Source organism: Rhipicephalus microplus, unplaced genomic scaffold (assembly GCF_043290135.1).
Source record: "Rhipicephalus microplus isolate Deutch F79 unplaced genomic scaffold, USDA_Rmic scaffold_56, whole genome shotgun sequence".
In the NCBI taxonomy this organism is placed as follows: domain Eukaryota; kingdom Metazoa; phylum Arthropoda; class Arachnida; order Ixodida; family Ixodidae; genus Rhipicephalus; species Rhipicephalus microplus.
This window is the reverse complement of record NW_027464629.1, coordinates 1,953,413-1,976,039: the sequence shown is the minus strand read 5'-3', so window position 1 is coordinate 1,976,039 and position 22,627 is coordinate 1,953,413. Positions and strand designations below refer to the sequence as shown.

Genomic DNA, 22,627 nt, shown 5'->3' with positions numbered 1-22,627 from the left:
TATATATATATATATATATATATATATATATATATATATATATATATATATATATATCTGAGCAGTGTGGTTTTATTCACAGCAATCTTGACTACGGAAAAGCACGACAAAAGTGGAAGGCAGCAAGCAACTACATCTACCTAATCTACCTAAAGCATTACTATTACGCAGATGGCAAAAGCGTTCGCAATACTCACAGATGAGTGAGGTTCTTCGGATGAACAAACAAGTCTTCTTGTACGTCTATCAACGAGCAGCTCCTGAGGTCTCTGCGTTTCGAGGAAAATACAGTGCAATCGTTAGAAGCTGTATAGTAGACAAATGTATATACATCGACATGTTCGCTCTAATGAAATAAACACGAAGGAAAACACAGGTGCTGAATCAGCTGTATATTGCCCTAATATCTTACCTCATTCACTCCAAGCAGTACAAACAAGTGAATTATCAGTCCTCAACTAGCCCAAACTACCATTCTAATAATATGTACATATATACCACATCGTTGCACTGGTTTTAGTAATTAATTTTTTATAGCTTGCTATTGAAAAGAATAGAAGCAAGCTGAAAATAGCGCCCTGAAATATATCCACACAACTATTTAGTATCGCAAAACAAAATTGATACATATCGGCAAATCACGGCACACGCAGAGCAAATAAACATCCACATATTAAACTAGAATTTCATCTCGACTTCGGAAACCACATAGGTGATAGAAAGACGTCGTGTACAGATCAAAATGAACATAGAGCTTATTTTGAGAAAAGAAAAGTAAAATCATACTAGAGATTCTGCCGCTACAGAAAGAGTATCATTTGCTATATTCATGCGGCCACTTAAAGTGACAGCTGTGACGAAGCTACTTCACGGAATTTTTTATGTTGGCCTCGGCGTCATTTGTATTTTGCTAAGTATCAGCGTTGTTCGCGACCGCTATACCGAGAAGATCTGAAGAAAATAAATAGAAATGCGAGTCCTGACCTTTGTGTGAGAATCTAACCCAGGTCTTCTGGGTTGCAAGCAGGTTTTCTACTACAGAGCCACGTCATTGCTTGAAACTACTAAGAAAAGAACTCTTTATAAACGCCATGAAACGAAGGGATCTCCTTAGCACACGCACTGTTACGTGTCAAAAGTGTAGATTCACTAGACGTGTAGGTACCTGAGAATTTCTACAAGGAGCTACGCATTGCAAAGTGCTTTGACATGTTGCGTCACTACCGGCAACAAAATCATCAAAATGTCAGCTGCAGCGTGAGGTCGCGTGTTGCCTTACGAACGCGTCGTGGGTACTTCACTATTAGTAAAGGAAAACGTATTCCGAAGTGGACACTCGGAAACTGAGATGCCATTATAGGGTTCCTATAGGAGAATCTGAAATGGGCAATCGTATGGTCAGAGCCGTCCGTTTACTTGCGGTATTGTTATGACTATAGTGAACTACAATATTCTAGTTCACTATAGTGTAGACATTTGCCGGAGGCGGTGCACACAGCATTCGATTGCATTGTCGTGTTCTTCTGCTGAAGGTGAAGGTGAAGCGTCCTCCAAGTTTACTCTGCGACGTTTTGTTGATTAGAAGCCATGCCTAAGCCGGAACTCCGGCTTGGGCGCTCTTTCGGATGGAGCTCTGATTGGGCTTGACGCTCTTATCACAAATGCTACCAGACGGCTTTAGAGGCAGTGTTTGCGAATGACGACAGTGTGGTACCATGACGCTTCCTGGTTACTGGCTCAGCAAGAAGCAGTAGCCCTCCGGTAGAAGCGCTTGCAGAGCTGAAGCGCACTTAATGTGTAAGAATGCTTCCACGCATTCCTACACAATGCCAGGCATGACCCAGCTCTTTTGCTAACGACCATTCCTTACTGCGTCCATTCGAATTGGTGCCCGATAAGTGTGCAGCTGAATTTATACTTATTTCTATGAAAACATTACTTCATTTGGTTTACGGTTATTGCCACATCAATGTTGCTTATTTTCTCTGCAGCACCTTTCTAATCTGTGTATAAATACGTGTAATGAATTGCGACTCTCTGAGTAATCAATCCTGGTTGCTTAGCCAACCTCCATATCTTTTTTTTGTTAATGTGCGCCGGTATATTATAACTCAATAATGGCTTAGAAACTAGCAGTAAATGGCGTATTACTGCCATCGTCCTTCATAGGGAAACAGATAACGTGATTTCACGAAGTATCACTATTACCCGTATAATTGCGGTGGACTCCGTTGGTGTTAAGGACGGTTCTGCGATAACTATCACTCCGCCGACTCATTTTACAATCTGTTTGACGAGAAACTGCCGTAGACCAGCGAAGCCTAATTCATCAGTAGAAATTAGTGAATGTATGCTTGCTCGGACACCTATATACATTTATGCCGTGTTGTCCTTATTGAAAAGGAACACGCTGGTGCACGGCCTGCGCAGTGTGCCCGGCCTGCGCACAGCTTCATTAACCAACAGCTAAACAAAGCACGTTCACCTTTGGTGGTATCCCCCGTTGCGAGACTAAAGTGGGAGCATAATCTATCAGCGATTGTCCAGCGACCATGACTCCTTATTGTTTTTGCGAACAGAACGCGCCAGCAGCGAATAGCCTTTCTTTAACTGTCGGTATACAGTATACGCAGCCGGCGCAGAGCGCACGCCACGTGCCTCTGTGTTCCCTTTGATAAAAACGAGAGTGAATATTTATGCTACCGGCGCGAAGGCCGCCGCTGCTAGCTACCGCCCTAGGGTTCATCGTTCATGTTCTGCCAGTTATTCCATTGTGTTAATTACGTTTCATCTCGTAAATGAAGTCGTTAGTAGTAAGAAATATTAAAACACACGCTATTCGTATGTCTTGATCATAAGATGCTTCGAGACAATGACATATCCTTGCTGTGGTTTGCGAGGTAAAGAGAGCCGTAATCTATTCGCGATATGATTAGTCGTTTTGGCCGGTATGGGGAGGTCCTGACCGCTGAAGGCCAGCTTATCACAGGGCGATAGCCGGCTAGTGTCTGGTGATTCCACGTGCTATGGCTGCCTGTGTGTGACACGGCGACTTCAAAGAACCTGGTTCTCTTTTCTTTCGCTGTATGTGTTCTACGGGCTAATTTGATTTTGACTTCTGCCCGTGTGCTCAGATTCGCGTGCACGTTAAAGAACGCCAGATGGTCGTATTTTTGGGAGCCCTCCAATACGGCGTCTCTCATAATCATATGATGGATTGGGGTCGTTAAACATCAAATATCAATCAATTGATTATGACCTGCTTTTCCCATGTGCTGTTTGTTCCAACCCCAAGATAGGGTCATTTTTATTCCAATAAACAAAAATGCACTATTACAGAGGAAAGTATACGACTGAGCACGAAGCCTGAATAGGGAGCGATTATGCACCCTCGCGTTGAGTGATTGGATGACCAGTTTGTGCTTACCAAGTAAACCTACAGTGATTCATACTAAACTATCGTATGTGCACAAGGGGTAATGTAACATTTGTATCTTTGCAAGGGGCAAAGAAAACAATGAACAACGATGTTAAAGGCAACAGGGGACACCACTCTTTATTTCTTAAGGTCATGTGCGATGTAATAAACAAGCAAAATTACCAAGCCCTAAAGATAGGGGTAATGTTTTTGTCTTCCTTACTTCCTTTCAATTTCTTTCTTTCAAGTTCAATAACCTTACACTAAATTAGAAAAAACAATGAATAATGTCCTGTTGTTATTTCCTTAGCTTGATTATCTGTTGGTTTTGTAAGCTGTGTGTAAGACAGAAAACGAGACCCTCGTATAATTCCCCTTCTTTAGTGTACCGCTGTACACAGTGGCGGGAAACGCCACGCTTAGATGCACAAAGAATTGGGTGCAAGGCGTGAGCACGAAAGAAAAAAAAATTGGCAGCATATCCACGGAGCGAATGATGGAGAGTGGGGCGAAGCAATCGTCCGTTCATTCGTTGTTGCTTGCGTCCGTCCATGCATCCGTCTGTGTAACCGTCCATGCGTCCATCCGCTTATCCGTGCGTGCGTCTGTTCGTGCGTCCGTCCCTGCATTCGTCCATGCATCCTCCCCTGCGTCCGTTCATGCGTCCATCCATGCATCTGTCCGTGTGTTCGTTCGTACATCTATTCAACACACCAAGTACCACCATCTCGCATCTTTTCCTCATATATTCCCGATATAGAAGCACCGCCATTCAGCGGACATTCCAAGGAGTAAACGAGAGGTGACACACGCACACTTTCTTACGGCTTGTGCTTCGGGTCTACTTCCCACATTTAACCGCCTCGAGTTCATTCATGGTATATACTAGTTCATTGTATTCATGACACTGTGGATCAACGCTCGCTAAACCTTTCTAAATCTAAAGAGGTTACACTAGGCGAGTATAACGTAGCAACCCTTTTTTGACAGATAGTGCTCAATGTACATGCTTATGGCTGCTAATGGGGCCGCCGCGTGCGCGTTAACTAAAATCCGAATGCTACTGTCTCTCATTCTTCATTAGCAACCATTTGCATGTACATTCAGCACTATTTTTTATTCTTCACCAACGCACAGAAGAAATCTCTCACCGGCAACTCCTTGGAGATCAAAATGTAACAATTGTTACACACTACGATTACGAGGGACGAACGGGTGACGCTATAAACTACTTCGCCCCTAAAAAGCTTTCATTCAGATAAACGCCAGCGTCGGTCTCTTCTCTGTCTGAGATACCGTTCGTTTCGTGGCCGATTCTCCGTGGTGAGTTTCGCCAGCACTCTGAAGAACAACCAATCAACCAATCAACTTAGCAACTCTGCTCTGTCTCTGCGGTTCATATTACCTCTGACTGAACAAAGGGGATTCCCACAGACTCAATATCTGGCTCTTGGATTCAATGAAAAACCACTTCCATTTTTGACATTTTCGACAATTGAAGTTGGTTGCCGATTTCAGCAACCAGTTGGCCGAACTTGCCATCTTGCTAATGTTCAAAAGGTAGGTAAAAAGACAGTCAGTTGATTTCCTAACATTTCAACGTACGTATAAAACCGAGAGCATTGATGCATTCAAACGCTGTTCAGGACACCCGAAAGAGAGCACACCGGGCATCGGTGATCGACAGCACAGCATTGAAGGCACTTTCAGATTTACTCACCGCAAATGTTTTCAGTACAGTTTCACTCAACCATAATAGCCTACTGTTCATTTGCATATGTCAGTCCTTTCATTGTCCCCCAGGTACTCGATATCAAAGTAGTAATTTACGCTTTCCCTCAACACAAATGAATAAAGGGAGCTGAACGAATACACTATGTGCTGCGTTTGCTCTTGCAGCACTCCAGGATGGCGTTGAAAGACGTAACTTCAAACTTCAACATGACAGTAAAGTTCCAGCATCAGGACGCAAAGACACCTCTACACCTTGAAAAAGGAAGGAAAAAAGTCTACTGAATGATGATTGGGGAGGTAAGGAGGCAATTATATGGAGTTCCATCAAGTTGGCGGAACGCTATAGCTGCACATTCTGTCCAGTAGCGTGTAGAAAAGCTGTGGCCACTCTTAAGACCGCATTTGCGCTGTTGACGTCAGGCGAAGGGCTAGCACAACTTACCAAAAAAAAACAGCACAACAAGCGTTTTGCGCGCCAAAAAGCACCGGAGTGGGTGTTTCAATGCCTTGTGTGCTGACAGAGCCTATTAATTCGTTCGTACTATTATACGACGCCAAGGCCTGTGTATGTCTGCCTCGCAGACGGTAAAGCAACGGGAAAATAATGATCTCGAAGTCCCTCACGCTTAGCGCTGTCAGTTACTTGGGAAATGCTGGAGCAGTATGTCGCAAGTGCAGTGCATGCCCTACTTCTGCCCACGCAGGAGAGCTTCATTCAATGTCGAGCTTAGAAGGAAATGGAAGGAGGGGAAGGTACACGACTAGAAATAAAGCCCTTAAAACTTCGCAATGTCGCGACGTATGTGGTTAATCACTCGCCTCCTCTCTTTTCCTCCAATTTCAACTTCTCCGAGGCCGGCGCAGCGTTGGTATTGGCCAGATGCCGTCACGTGGGACCGCTGGCAGTGTTTTTTTACAGTCGCTCGTGACTGCCATCTTGGCTCTGCAGGCGTGGACTCTTCGGAGCACAGCGCATCTGTTTTGACGGATATAAACTTGTATAAACTTGTCCTTCCGTGGGCGCTGTGCTGTGAAATACTTTTCATTCAAGAATGACGTCGCTGTTCGTGTCTGTGGATGGCTGATGCGGCTTCTGCTGCCAGAACAATTCTAGCGATGGCCGAACACTCTGTATGATACCGCCAGTTTAGCGCTATCAGTTGCGACAAAAGACAGTGTTACATAGAATAGGAATTGGGAACTTCAGGCCGACATTTACGAATCCACTTTCCAAAGTAAGTTGCCCGTCTCTGATTATTAGTATGGTTCAGTGTTTGCTCAATTCATTGCTTGCTTTAACGCCGTAGAAAAGTCTCGGTTAGGTGTGCAGGATGTCGCCATCTCTTACTGAGGGTTCATTAACGCTTCCGCGGGGGCTATTTTCGGAGGCGACGCTCCTCATGCCATGGGTCGTACGTCCGCGATGTATGTAGTAGTCATCGGAGTAGTAGGTAACCACCTCCTTGGCCGGATTAGAGGAGAGGCACGCGTGCATCCTTTTCAATGGAGGAGGAAACTCGCGCATGGTAATCATATATAAAAAGATAGTTGTTTCTGACGAAATAAGTTACATAGACTAGAATTCGTGGCTTTATATTCAATAAAGTTTGCCTTTAGTTTGGTGCTTACTTAGAAAAACACTACTCTCAGATGGACGCACTTTGAGCACAATATGACCTGAAGTGTAGCCAGGTTACTCGCTGGGCGTAACCTCCTTGGTTTTAGCAAGGTTTAGCGACAGTTGAGCTGCAAGACCATTGATATAGTGACCTAGTATATAGCCATGAACTAGAAGCCGTGAAAGGTGGTATAGTAGACACGAAGCACAGGCCGCAAGAAAGTCCGCGAGTGCCACCTCTCGTTTAGTCCATTGAAAGGCTGCTGGATAGTGGTAGTTCTATAAGCTGAATAAATGCTGAAAAGATGCGAGATGGAAGCAATTGGAGTTTTCACTAGATGGACGGACAGATGGGCAGAATCACGGACGAACGCAGGGATGCACAGATGGACGAATGAACGCACGGATGGTCACACAGAGGGACGCATGGACGGACGGAAGCAAGAAAAAAGGACGGACAAACGTTTCGCCCAAGCATCATCATGCACTCCATAGATATGCTGTGATTTTTTTTTTAAATAAATGCTTACGTGTACTGCTTCTCATTATCCGCCGACTGGTTTGAAATTGCGGTACTGATTTGTATGCTTAGGATGTACGCGTAAAAACGCTCAATATTGTGATTGTGCTACTTCAGATATTTTGCATTACTGTTCTGAATAAACAAAACTTGAGTGCAGTAACTCACAATAATATTCGTACTCTTCGCTGGTTTTTGTTGCGTGATCATATATTTCAGAGCAAAATGCTCTCTGTCGTTCTTTTACGTTGGCTGATCAGCCGGGCAACGCGCGATACATAGTTCATAAATAGTATTACAGTAAGTTACCAGTCAACTCTGCAAGCGAATTATACGTTAAAATGAAATATACATTACCGCTTCATAAGTTACATAAACAGGACTGATTGACAAAAAGGAGTTAATGAACTCTTAATGACAAAACTAAAGCGCATGAATTTTGGTCTGTCGCATTCAGCCACTCGGTAAAATTTTAAGCACTTGCTCAACGCCCTGAGATATTGATCCGGTAGTTGCCCCCATACTCTTGTCAACATTGTCGATCAAAAAGCAAACACGCATATCTCAGGCGCAACATCATTGTGTAAGTATTGGAAGGTGTGGTTCTTTACTAGGAAATAGTTAGCTACGTAATTATAAAGACCCTCGTGCTGCTCGCGCTGCACAAAAAATGCAATGCTATGCACGAAAATGCAGCTGTTTCTTACGCTTCGAATAAAATGGCTTGCTATGTACGAAAAAGCGTTCTGCCAACGACATGGTGCTGCCGCCTGCGCCTAGCCCTACATTCTGTGAATTAAGTTCCTGTTTCCCGAGATTACTGTCAAATGGCGTTCGTATCACAAGCAGCGCCTCCAGAAAAAAGACTGTCGTCTAACGACGACATTTGCAGTGAAGCATGCCACTACGCGGTAATTTTTTTTCTTTACCAACATGGGGTTAGTTATTTCATAGCAACCGGTGTAGGGCGTCACAATCTATTTTTTAAGATGTTTTAGAAAATTCGGCGTTCATAGCCGAATTTTAGGGTGGCCTGGTAATCTAGAAACCGAGTGCACCGCAAACGTTGAAGTGGCAGCCGCTCTGCTACGCCACAAGGTAATGCTCCATGTCAAATAAGTCACAAGTCACAACAATAAAGTATTACTTTGTGTTTCACAAATGAAAATTACAATTATATGAAATCAACAAGTTTGAAGAACCCTGAAAATTGTCACCGGGGAGATTACGTATTCTGCCTCTGTATTTATGATGTAGGGATTCTACGATTCTGCCTTTTTCGAAATTCGCACCACCGCAGCCAGGATCAAACCTGGGACATTGTGCTCTGCAGAAAAGCACAATAAAAGAAAAAATAAATGAGGCTAACAGCAGAATCTGGTCATTGAAAGCGGCAAGTCTTTAAACATATACAATATATATAAATGGACCGCTTGTTATTGGCTTGTGATGTATGGTATTATTCGTAATTTTTTATATAATATTAAGGAGGCGCCAGCTCCCTCAAATCTTTTAAATTTATCGAGCATAAAAAACGAGATATAAACATACAAACACAAAGGCATCGAGAAAAAACACACAAACGCCGAGTACCATAAAGAACACAAGCACATATCAAACGGCACAATATTCATACTTAAATGTGATTAATAGTGCCTATAACTATGTCTCCCGTCATCATGGCGATAAGTCTGCACATACAGACAACATGAAAGCAACACATCATGACATGCCTATAAGAATCTACTGAATGTAAAAGTACGTAAAAGGCCTCTAATTGGCAGTCATGCCAGTGTCTTCTAGAAACCGCTATAGTGCTTTTAAAGCACACGCCTCCAGGGGCGTAGGCAGAAAATTTTTGAGAAGTGGTGCACCTTCTTAAATTTTTTTCTATATGTATGCCATGGCGAAATAAATTTTGGTGGGGGAGGGTGAGTCTTGGTTGGGTGTGGCACCCCCCGCCCACGCCACTGCTCGTCTCTAACGTCCATTTTGGCCAGCGGCGCAAGGGTTTCTTCGTACTGAACGGTTTCCATCATAATATCATTACTTCTGATTCAAGTGAGTGTCCCGGTGTGTCATGATTCGGACAGTCTATACGGAGGCGGCAGAAAGCCTAATTTCCAAATCCACATTCGCCTTTAGCTGTGTCAGTTGGGTCAATGCTGTGTGAAAAAAACAACATTGTGTAGGCATACTAAGCTTTACCTGTGAAAAAGTGTATCCATCCTTAACTTCGTTAAAGTAGAAATAGGTGCTAAATGCTGTGGCAATATCTGCAAGGAAATGTGCCGTATCTGTTGCCTCTAGCTTTCATGAATCTCGAAGTGAAATGATGATGGAAAGGCCGATGTACTTAACAGCTGCTCCTAAGAACCAGAGAAGCATTTAGCATAGCTCACAACGATAAGGTGATCCACTAGCGAAAATGAGAGGATTTCCCGCGTCGCATTACAATAAACGGCCATGACCTGGCCTCCCAGAAACCCTGTCACCGTCACGACGTGCTCCAGCCTGACATACAGCGGCCGCATGTTCGGAAATTCTGACTCTCTTGGTTTCCATATCGGTTGCACGAGTGTCTTGCAATTATTCTACGATGAATATCTTAAATTAGGTAACATTTTCTGAATTTCTAAAAAAATTGCCGTAAGTTGTGACACGTTACGTCCTTATTCTTTGTATATGAAAAAAAAGCCATGGAACATTCATTAGTTTTCTCTCGTGACAAAAACTTCCGTCTAGTTGATTATCAACATTATCCTTAATTACATTTGTTTCTTGCTTTTTATGCAGCTGTAATCTTAACAGCGGCCAAGTATTTTCCTCCTAGACATAGAGTTTCTCTACGGAGGCAAAAGTTGAATAGTGAATATAATAATTACCTCTACTGCTTCAAAAACACTTTGCATTTTCATTAAGGTACAGTCGGGTTCACAGACAAAGGGGACACCTTCGTGTCCACCATGTATAAATTTCACTCTCTGGGAAAAGCATAGTGGCTAATATCTGCATAAGACTACGTCTGATTGACAGTTTTGACTCCTTCTGAAAGACTAGCGCCATGCACAAACAATGTTTTTGTGTCTACTTGCAGTTGTGAGGCCCGCAATATGTCACGTGCTCATTAGAGGGTTCCCTTCAACAGTGGATGGCACTGTACATCAATCCAGCAAAGTTTAATTACTTTTCTCTGTTTCTATTGTCGCACTTACGCTTTAGTTGTGTTCTTAGTTCCGCACACTTTTACTTTTTTAATTTTTATTATCCTATCCACAGTTTTTATGTTCCAGCCCACTATATTTCTTACAATGCAGCATAACTTGTGCCTTTTTAGATGCAAGTGGCCAGCCGGCTTTCATGCGTATTGATTCTTCTTATTTTTTAACATAATTTGAAAAAAAATCAATATGCTTATCCTTTTTAAATACTGCTACACCAGAGTATAAGTTTTTCAATATTGTGGTGTGGTGGTAATAAAAAATGATCTGCCAATTGATTATTGAACTCCCTCGAGTTAACCACGCCAGAACATTGAAGAAAAATTTACAACAAAAGGAACAAACTGTGCAGGTTAAGCATCCCACAGACCAGCCGCAAAAAGAAGCCCCTTCATTGTATCTGGTCTGCACGTGATGGATAGCCTGCGAAGTTGAGATGCGTTCACTGGCTCAGAACCAAGTCCTCCGAGAGTTCTTAATACAAGATAACTTTTCTCACAGTGTTTCCAGCGCCGTCAGACCATGGAAGGCTCTCGCAGCGATAAACTCGATGGGGTTGTGAGACAAGTACCTGCAAAAATAAAAGATGGTTTTGTGTAGTGAGAGCCTGCGTTCTCTATATCAAAATTACATAGAGGGCTTTAGCGAAAGCCCCGCCTTTCGCAAACTGACTCTTTCTCGAAGCGCGTAATTTCCTCCTGAAGTTTAAAAGCTTCGAAGGTTAGGCACACCAATTCCACTATAGGGTATATTATACTATGCCTTCGGGATCAACCAGTGGCTTTACTATCCAGCCGCGCTCTAACTTGGCGTAATGCCTTGGTTTTAGCGAGGGACAGCGCACTGCTCTTCCATAGTTAGGTACGAAGTACTGGAAATCGTTAAACACTTTTTCTAAATACAAGCCCTACGAAAGAAGCTTTCATTTCGGTATGTATATATTTATTTTTTAAATGCAAAGCCTTTCTTAGCGAACTTCGGCAACTTTGAGCGATTCTATCTATCTATCTATCTATCTATCTATCTATCTATCTATCTATCTATCTATCTATCTATCTATCTATCTACCTATCTATGTAGCTGCCTTCGACTTTTCGTTCTCCTGGATAATGGTATCAATATCAAATTTGGTAAGGCATAACATGACTGCATGGCGAGCATATTTGACTAGTAATAACATGAAAATCTTCACATTTATGTCATAAATGTCATGATCTACATTTCATGGTCTTGCTGCTCTTGTGGTGATTTCGTTCACATGACATGTTGCAAAACTAGTATGGTATGCGATGACTGCATGGCGAACACAAGCGACTGACCCTAACATGAAAATCATGACGTGCGTGTCTAGTAACAACATGACTGCATGCCACGCTCATGATGCACTCGCGGCCGTTTCGCTAGCGTCACATATATCAAATTTGGTATAACTGTATGCGAAAAGATGATGAAGGTATGTGGCTGGTGCAGACATAATAATGTTGAGATGCGTGTCATGTAACAACGTGAATACTTGCCACGCTCATGATGTGCTGGTGGCCTTTTCGCTAGCTTCCCATGTGCCAAATTGGGTATTACGTGACGCGAAGGGACGACATTGGTGAACAACACATCTAAACATAATAATTATAACATGCGTGTCATGTAACCACATGACTACATGCCACGCTCATGATGCGCTCGCGGCCCTTTTGCTAGATTTACATATGCTTAATTTGGTATTGCGTGACGTCAATGAATGACGAGGGTGTTTGACTGGTACAAACACGATGATCATAAGATGCATGTCATGTGAGAGCATGACTGCATGCCACAGTCAAGGCGCCAATACACTCGGACCTGACGCGGCGCGCAAGCGAGTAGACGTTCCTTTAGTCGCGCCGCGCCTGGTGTTGCCACGACAGGAAGCTTTCAGCGCATGCAGCGCATGCGGCGTGACAAAGGCACGCCGCATGCGCTGCAAGGCACGCCTTGCAGCGCATGCGGCGTGCCTTTGTCACGAAAAGAAACAGATACAGTGTTGTCTCGATAACGCATTTGCGCGAAGTGAACCATGTCACATTTCGCGCCGGTTGCCGTTGGGCCGTTGGGCCGCGCCGTTCGCCCCTGGCGTCAGACTATATACTGGCGTTTTACTAACGTAGCGTCGCTGTTCCCAGCGTGCGCGCGCGTCAACGTTACGTTGAAGTATATTCAACCTTTAATGATGCACTCACGGCCGTTTCGCTAGCTCCACATATACCAAAATTGGTGTACGCAACGTCAATAGATAACGAAGGTATATGAATGGTGCAAACATGATAATCATAACACGCGTGTCATGTAAGAACATGACAACATACCACGTTCATAGCGTGCTCGCGGCCGTTTCGCAAGCTCCACATATACTAAATTTGGCATCACATGGCGTGACTAGATGACGACGGTAAACGACACATAAAGATTCGATAATCATGACGCGGAAGTCGTGCGTGGCCTAACTTACCTCCACCTGGTAACGCTGTGGTGATTTTAAAGTGACATATCAACCTTCTCCTTTCGCGCTTCGCATATCATCAATTTCCACTGCATCTGGGATCTGCCATTTTTTATTTATTTATTCATTTGTTGCATTACTTTTCACTTTCAGCCTCGGGAATTTCTGCACTTCGAAGAACACGCCCAGAGTCTTTTCTGGCCTGAGGCGTTTTTCGTATAACGACGAGGCTAAAATGACACGGAAACCGTTTACTTGTTGAAATTACTCGTATTTATACTTCCTGAGCTTGTGTTACTCACTCATGTACTCTTGTGTGTTTCATTTCTTTTTCGAGAAAACGTGGCGTGCGTTTCTCGACACTCATTCACCAGTACAAGTGCGCGCCGTACAGCTTACCTGCGCCGGACAACAACAGCTACAAAAGTAAAATTCTTACAACAGAGGGAGAGAAAGTGAGAAAGATAGAGAAATCAAAAAGAAGCGAAACACTAGAGATGATTATCAGAACCACGAACTCAGGATTAGTCTCGCAGTCTTTTACATCATATCAACAGCGGAGCCCCTGCAATCACTCAAGAATATTCAACTAAAGCTCTGACTGCATGTACGTGTTGCAAAACGTCGTCAAAAGATGCGTGGACTCGGCACCGCACCCTCTCCTTATAAAGAGAGAGGGTGCTGCAGCTTCATGTAGCTCCTTCTCTTCAGTGAGACAGGCCACTGCACCGAGTCTATTAGCCATGCCCTGGTGTGTTGTACCGCGTACATGTGGTTAGCGCTCTAGGTGGATAAACCTGAGTAATCTCAGTGGTCTGCAGTGATTTGCAGCAAGAGACCATGGTATTATGGTGTGGTCAGGCCTTCAGATTCTTATAATTTCGGAGGAGCTTCGAACATACACTAAAGACCTTGTTCACCTCTTTGCCAACCGTTTGGGTTAAATAACACTGTATGCTGGCCTTGTTTTTTCATAGCGCATAAGCCTACTGTGGTCACTTGTTTATATAGTGACTATCCCACTTTTATTAGACTTTCGACAGTTTCTTGGTGTTTGGCCCAACCAAAACTACGACTGAAATTACTAGAGGCTTCGACGAAGGCAGCACTGCTGTCACCAGTTTTAAGGCAGCCCTCTCCACCAATGCTGCACGAAAAATACGAACCTCAATTCTACCCTCATGGCCTAGCAAGTCCTACGTGACGAGAGGGGGAGGTGTTCATGAGCGGTGACCTTACTGTAGCGAACAATCTAAAAGATATGAAGAAAAAGACGTATCGTTAGCAAGCAGCATCGTCAACCCTTAGGTACTGGATTCATGGCTCGTCTCGCTCGCCGCGCGGTGATCGTCGCCGGCATCTGGCTCAACGCTGCTCTGTTCATATTGTGTTTTTTTAGTAGAGCCGCCGTCTCAATACACGCCAATAAACCCATTTCAAATCAGTGGAGGTTGCTTTCATTGCCCATTGCCTGAACCAGGAGCAAAGGAGTTTTTTTTAACCTCTTTGCCTAGAGCTGCGTAGAAAAAACCGTCCTCTCATCATGACTACCATCAACGTGCAACCTGGCCCTTCCACTGCGTCCTACAACACCCCCAGCGTTCTGCGCCTGCGAGAGCCCAAGGTCATTGGCGGTGCTGGTGAGACCGACCTCGAAGACTAGTTCACCCACTACAAACTGGCGAGCACTAACAAGTGTGATGACTCGGACAAGTTGACTCAAGTCATTTTTTACCTCACTGTCTTTTGCCAAAATGAGGTATAACAACCATAAAAACGACAGTTCGACATGGTCCGCCTTGAAGATACGTTAGCTGATGGTTTCGGCCAACCCTGTCCGCAAGTCCTGTGCCGAACAACGCTTGCGCGCTCACGCACAGAAGCCTTTCGAATCGTTCACTAGTAACAATCAATACATCGTTAATTTTTGTAACTCTGTCAACGCCACCGTGCCTGATTCTGACAGAACTCAGCACGTCCTCGAAGTGATCAATGACGGCGCATTTCTCATTCTCCGTGCCCTAATCATGTCACCTTTGCGGAATCACCACCCTACGTTAAAGTTTTGACCAGTTGAAGAAGTAGCGCGCCCTGACTCAGCCATTTTCCTCGCTTGCCAACTCACTATCCAGTCTTACTTCAATTCCCGAGCATTCCCCGACTTTAAAAGCGAAGAAATTGCTCGGCAACTGCCCTTGATTCCTTTCAGGCACCATCTGCTCTCCTCTCGTCTGCCTCTAGCACTCCGCCATGTTATTGCCGAAGAGATCTCTCAGAATGTTTCCGTCGCTCCCCACCAGCAGCCTGTGGCCACGCCTGTTCTCAATGCGTCGGCTATAAAGCCCGTAGCCAAGCCCGTTACGTATGCCCGGGTCGTACGCAGGCCCCACCAGTAGCATATGCCACCCCATGCCTTCACGCGCTCCACACTCCGCCCCTCTTTCGGCACCATGGGCTGCACCACGAGTCAGCGATTTTTGGCGCACTCCTGACCATCGCCCAATTTGCCACACCTACGGTATTTCAAGGTACGTTGCCCAGAATTGTTGCCGTCGCTGCCAATTATTCCTCTATGATACCCGGCCGATTCTATATGATCCACAGACCATGCGCCCACCTGCTCCCTATCCCTCACTGTAGTATAGCTACACTGACCACCCCTAGTCTCAGTCAACCCGGTCTCCATCTCAGACTCACTCTCCCTGCTCCCTATCACCTCGCGGGCGATCGCATTCTCCTATGCATCGCCAACCCGCACCCTCCACCTGGGAAAACTAAACGAAGCAGTCCCAGAGGCAAGATCTGCGCCGTCTTTGAAATGCCGAAGTCCTCGAACCTGACCACGCAGCTAACGTCGTCACCATATCTGTCGATGGTGTTTCTACATGTGCCCTCATTAACACCGGTGCCGCTATTTCTGTATTAGCCACTAAGCGCTGTCGCTCCTTACGCAAAGTGACCATGCCATTCTCTGGACTATCACTTCGCACGGCTATTACACAGTGATTTCGACCTCTTGGTGCCTTCACTTCCCACATATTCATCCAAGGCTCTATGTACGTCATAGAGGTTATCATCCTTTCAGTGTGCTCACACGATGTTATCTTCGGGTGAGACTTTCTCTCACAACATATTGCCATCATCAACTGCGCACGTGCGGCAGTTCAATTTTTGCCCCTGTTTTACGAATCATTGCACAGAAGCTCTTGATCGGCCACCTAATCTTGTCGTGCATGAGGACACCGACATTTCATTGGCCTCTATTGCCGTTGTCTTCATTTGCTGCGATGACTTTATTGATGCCACTGTTGTTTGCACCTTCTGACATTTTCATGAGCCGCAGAGCCGTTCCCCTGCCTTTCGTACACTTGATGCTACTGCTTGCCGAAGAAATATTTTCGTCCACAACCTTCTTTCCACACCACTTACAATACTTGTCAGGAAATGTCTTCGTCGAGAAGAGTACCTTGAATATTCTTTCTTCCTTTACATGCCAGACAAATTGTGTGATATTTACTTGACCGAATTTGTGCCCTTTCGCCGCTGCAATGCTCGTTGAGTGACATCTCGAGTTGCATTGCCGATGCCCTAAGTGCAAAAGAACGCGCCGAGCTTCTCGGCCTCCTCGAGCTTTTCGTGAATTCATTCGAGGTTTTTCAGCCGCCATTGGGTCGCACTTCAGAAGTGCACCACTTCATTGACACAGGTTTGCACCAGCCTTTGCGTCGCGTCTAAGACCATACCACGTCTCTGATACAAAACGTCACGTCATCAACGACCATGTGAAAAAGATGCTACGTTGTGGCGTCATTCGACCATCACAAAGTCTTTGGTCATCTGCTGCCGTTCTAGTTCGAAATAATAATAATAATAATAATAATAATAATAATAATAATAATAATAATAATAATAATAATAATAATAATAATAATAATACCATAATAGTAATAATAATAATAATAATAATACCTTTCATTTCTTCGAATGAAAGAGTACAAGTCACTAGGCCTGACAAAGCTAATTGGTCATTGAAAGAAGAATAGATTCATTCGTTTTTGCGTTGACTGCCGCCTAATAAATAAGGTGGCACGGAAAGACGTCTATCTATTACCACGCATCGACAACGCCTTTTACAGCCTCCAAAGAAGCGAATTCTTATCTTCCTTAGACTTACGTTTTGGCTACTGGCAGGTTCCCATGGCAAAAGCTGATCGCCTGAAAACTGCGTTCATTACACCAGATGACCTGTACGAACTTAACGTGAAGACTTTTGAGTTTTCTAATGCCTAAACACAGTGCGTGGACTCAAGTGGTCTGTGTGTCCATGCTAACTCGATCAAATTGTTGTTTTCCTTCCCGATATTTTTACTAATTTGCATCGGCTTCAACCAGTTACGACACGTTTGACCACTGGGCTCTAACCAAACCTCAAAAAGCGCTGCTTCGCCGCGCGAGCGCTGTACATCTTAGGGCACATCGTGCCCAAGCATGGTGTTCTACCCGACCCTGCAAAACTTCATGCAGTCGCAGAGTTCTCAAAACCTGCTACGTTCAAGTACAGCGCCATTTCGTCGCACTACGCTCTTACTTCTGGCACTTCGTTTAAAATTTCGCTTTGATCATGTAAACACTGATCAACCTCCTACGTGGCAACGCAGCCCTTTTCTCCTGGTTTTATAAAATACGACGTCGTATTTGCCACGATCCGTAGTCTTCTTACCTCTCTTCCCATTCTTCGGCATTTCGACCCAACAGCGGTCACGGAAGTTCACACAGACACTAGCGAGGTTAGTCCAGACGCTTTCCTCGCCCAACGTAATCCGGGATACTCCGAATACGTCGCCCATATGCGAGTGGCACGCTCACTAAAGCTGAGGCCAGTACAGCGTCACTGAAAAGGTGCACTTAGCTCTGGTGTGGGCGCTTCGCAAGTTCCTTCCTTACATCTGTGGTTGCGACCTGGTAGCGAACCGCCATGCCCTTTGTTGGCTCGCCACATTGAAAGACACTTCTGGCTGCCTGACTCTCTGGGGACTGCGGATCCAGGAGTATGACATCGGCATCATCTATCGCAGTGGACGCAAGCACTCTGATTAACCAATGGCACCCGCTCCATCGCATCTCTCGACCTTGACTCTTTTGCCAGCGAACAACGCCGAGATTCGGGAATCGCTTCCTTGTAATATTGTCTCTCAAGATCGTTAACCACTGTGGCATCGCGATCTCTCTGACGTCAAGCTGCTTTTTTTGCCATTCGAGATCGGCTCCTGCACCGACGCAACTACTCCCCTGAAGGTCGCATGTGGCTCTTGGTTGTCCCCGGAGCTTGCGATCACAAATATGCGCCTCCTTCAACAACGATCCGTAATGTAGCCATGCCGGAGTTTTCAAGACATACGAACGTATTCACCATCACTCCTACTGACAGGTAATGTATAATTTTATTCATAAATTTATGTTCTCCTCTGACAGTCAGCGTTGTAAATCGGCACCTTTTGACTCACGTGCGCTTCAGTCACTTCTGGGCCTTCCTAAACCTTGCGATCGTGTGGGAACTAACCTCCGTGGCCCACTACTTATTACATCAGAGGGCTATCGGTGGATCAGAGTCGCTTTGGACCCTTGAACGTGCTACACAGAAACCACCGCCATTGCAAGTTGCCAGTGCGCGGGGCGTAGCGACGTCTTTATACCTCCGTCGCTTCACATTTCGACATGGTGCACCTCGAGAACTACTCAGTGGACGAGGTCAAGCCTTTCTATCCGAAGTCGTCGCAGCTCTGGTTTTTGAATGCCACGTTGTTCATCGCGAAACCACGGGATATCAACCGCAGTTGAAAGGGCTCACAGAGCGATTTAACCACCCCTTTTTGTAGTTGATATGTGCAGACTTGCCCAAAAAGCAACTCTCTTGAACGCGTTGTAAAAGGTTCGCTCTTTACATTGTCACGGGCTGGGCATGCGCATAGCTTAGACGATGACGATGATGTTCTGAGCGGAACGCGCTTGGACTGCTGCAGCATCGTACCTATTTGCTCACAAATATACCCTGAGCATATAATTTCTTCCCCTAATATGTTTGGTGGATGGTGCGAGGTGGGACTCGCTGTATCGCCCCAGGATTTGCATCTACGAAGTGATTGGCGTTGCTGCTATCATGATGACTCAGCAACCGACCCAGTGTGGACAATATCCGTCAGGCCCGCAACTGATGGTTGTAACACAGCCCCGTGATCTTCGTCCATTCAACAGCACAAATGACATAGACGTCCAACACTGGCTAGTTTACGTAACTTCATGTCACAGCTGCATTTTCACTTTTCTTACCCACTGTTTTTGGTTATGACCAACCTTTTCCTGTGGATGCCAAGCGCCAGTCTGACATCGACTCATCTACTGCCTATGCTCCTGATGCTCTGCCCCGTGCCGACATTGCCCGCCAAATCTCCCGGGACCCTTCATGTGCCTCGCAGGTTTCTCAAAGGTGTGTTTATGATCACCGGCACCGCGATGTGCAGTACTCTCCGGGGTCGCTAGTCTTGATTGTTATGCTGGCCCTAAGCGCGTCATACGAAAGGTCACTAGAATAACCTATGAGATTGCTTCACCCCATTACGCGTCGGGAACGGCTTCACTCTCAACCAATATAGTGCATTTCTCGACACTTAAACCATACTACTCATGCCTCGAGGATTGATCGCACCGTGACCGTACTTCTGCCTCCAGCGGTGATGTCACAGGCTGGAAAGATAGTTTAAAGCGATGACGATGAAGCACTGAGCGGAACCCGCTTGAACTGCAGCAGTGTTGTGTGCAACTACTTGCAAATATATTTTGGCTACACACTTTCTTCCCCGTAACAATGTGTTCCTTTGGTTCTTTAAGGCACACTACGCAAAAGCAAATTCCAACACTGGGAAAACTAAACGGGGTGTATGTGTGACAGTGAAAAAATGATACAGGCCACAAAAGCGTTTACTGTGAGGTGTCATACCCACAGTGGCAATAAATTGCAGCAACTGCGTACGAAACGCGATTGCCAATTATTTATAACAATTATCAGCAAAACCATAAAGCAGTGCCTGTCTCCGTAACCTGGAGAATACCAATCACTTTCATGTTACGAATGCAAGCGTTATATCGACTTCATTTTACAGCGTCATGCCTCTCACGTTAATGATCACGTGATTGAGATTGGGGGTAAAGACATGTAAGGTAACATACAACAAATATCAGCAGTAATGCATTTAAGTCTGCAACCTAAAAAAACAACTTTTATTGAAACTTGACTCACAAGTGTCGCAGGTTCTTGCTGCTCACGAAGGTGTCAGCCGCGATTCTTCGAATCCGGTTATCTCGTAGATACCTGAAAAAGAGTGACCAAAAGAAAAGAGAGAGAGAGATAGTGACCTCTAACTTTGAGATGGAAACATGAAGCTGCATAATCTTTTTATAGAAGGCGCACCCATACTATCAATTCAGACTAATCCTAAACATTCCAAAAATTGCATGTTCTCAGGCACATTTGTTTTTCAGGAAATTCAATATTCACTAACAACCCTACTGATGTTCCTTCTAGAAAATTAATAAACTACCAAAGTTACAAAATGTACTCCAAGAGCTCTTTGCGTTTTCTTTATTTACGCTCACGTAAACTAAACTAAGGTTCGATAACTCCACTTCTGCAGTTTTCAAACTGGTGAGTAATATAAGCATCGCGGAAAACGTGAAGGAGGAAGTCTGGAGCACTGCGAGCTGTAATTAGAAAATTGTCCGATATTTTAAAGGAATGTCGTTGACGGTCGCTTCTCCTGCTTGACAAGGTCACCGAGGCCTTCGTCTTATTGATGTTCCTTCGAATAAATAATAAACTACCAAACCTCAAAAGTGCAGTCAAAGAGCACTGTGCGTTTTTTTTTTGGGGGGGAAGGGGAGGGGTATGTACGCTTTTTTAAAGAACACTAATGTTCGATCATTACACTACTGAAATTTTAAAACCGGAAAATACTATAAACATCTCTGAAAAAGACACGCGAAGGAGTAAGCCTGAAGTATCGCAACTTAAAATAATGAGAAAATTTTCCCATTATTTCAAGGCATGCCATTGACGGTAGCTTTTGGTGCTCAAGATGGCCTCCGACGCCTTCTCCTTCTAAAAAAACAACAACAAAAATAACCTTATCTTGTGCAACATGCTTCCAATCTCCCTCGGAGCTATCAAGCAATAGCAGTAAAACTTTCGCAACAAACAAAGCCTGCAGGCTTCAAGAAACAAGGCAAAGTGCTGGGGGAAACCTTGTATATACTAGACGTCATTCTGCCTACGTCCAAAGTAATTCAGCTGTCTCGTCTGAAGACGAGTAATCCTTTGGTCGTTCCTGGAATGAGGCGCAAAACTAAGTTGATAGGCGATGGGCTGTCAGGCTAAGGCTCCGGCATGATAAAGAAATATCCGTGTGTATTGAAATGAAAATTTTACTCATTTTATGTCTCTCGTTTTTATTTGCGGCTACGCATCACGGTAAACTAGAATGTAAGCCGGAAAGCTGGAGTGTTGTAAAGATTGAAGGAAGACGGATCGCCAAGTATTACCATGGTTACTAGTTGCGAGGAAAGGTCAACCGACGCAGCCTTCAGCAAGAAATCTCGCGGCAAGCCCCTCTTAGATTAGGCCCACAGGGCGCAGGGAAAGCGCTCTGCATCGCGTCATGTCTCATAGTAGTAAAACATCATCGCGTGCACCCTTTTTTCCCCATTTTTCAGTTTTTAGTGTTCGTAGGCTCTTGCTTTCACAATCTTATGAAGCTAATAAGTATCGATCCTTGTTTTTTCTTCTTTGTCGAGACACAAACATATTAGGCGGACTTGCTGGTAACGCTTTCGAACCAGTTGATAAGACTACTCTCAAAGCACTCAAAGTTTCACGTGAGTCGACTTTATACGCTGAATGAAAACTTCTCTGAGCCACTGCTGAGTAAATCTCAAACTTGAATGATACAAAGGCACGAGATAATTAACTGGAGAAGTACTTTCGCTGACTGTTTCTTTCATTTTAGTAGTATTTGTTGGTAGAACAACACACGCGTTATTCGAAGGTCGCAGGTTTGGTCCTTCCCCACGGCAAAGTATCTTTTCGCCCACCTTTCGTTCCTTACATTTAAAACACAATTACTTTTAATACCATCCCCTGTACTTTCCTTGGCATGATTGTATGTTAGGATTTATTTATTAAATTGTTGTGTCTACACAGAGAACGAGTCCTTAAATGAACACTTTTTTTCTTCAGTCTTTCTCTTTTAGTGCGTTTTGTGGTTGTTGTTTTCATTGCGTACCAGCAAGCTAAATATCTGAGTGATAAAAAAATGTGTGCCGCGTGATAGGTGGAGTAACTGGAGTGCGGCATAACGTGGGGCATAGACGACTGCTTTCGCTTCGTTCTACTGACTGCACTGACAAAACGTTCGCTTAACATGCCTTTCACTTTTTCCTTCTCTCCTCTCTTCTTCCTATCACCTTTACTTCCCCTCCCCCATCCTTAAAGGCGCTGAGCCGTGCCCCCGTGATGGAAGCAGAAAAATAGCGTCACTTTTATCTCTTCCTGTTCTATTAACATCTTTCTCTCCTTTCGCCGATCGCTGTT

General features: G+C 44.6%; 1 protein-coding gene across 1 annotated transcript in view; it reads right to left on the bottom strand.

Annotated features, from left to right (window-relative positions):
- The window catches only part of LOC119174295 (uncharacterized), a 201,056-nt gene that overhangs the window by 78,775 nt on the left and 99,654 nt on the right, over nt 1-22,627 (bottom strand). The window contains exons 8-10 of the mRNA XM_075884923.1: nt 20,282-20,353; nt 11,011-11,082; nt 198-269 (exon numbers count right to left, since the gene is read on the bottom strand). Coding sequence (XP_075741038.1) covers nt 198-269; nt 11,011-11,082; nt 20,282-20,353 — 216 coding nt within the window. The remainder of the gene's footprint in view (nt 1-197; nt 270-11,010; nt 11,083-20,281; nt 20,354-22,627) is intronic.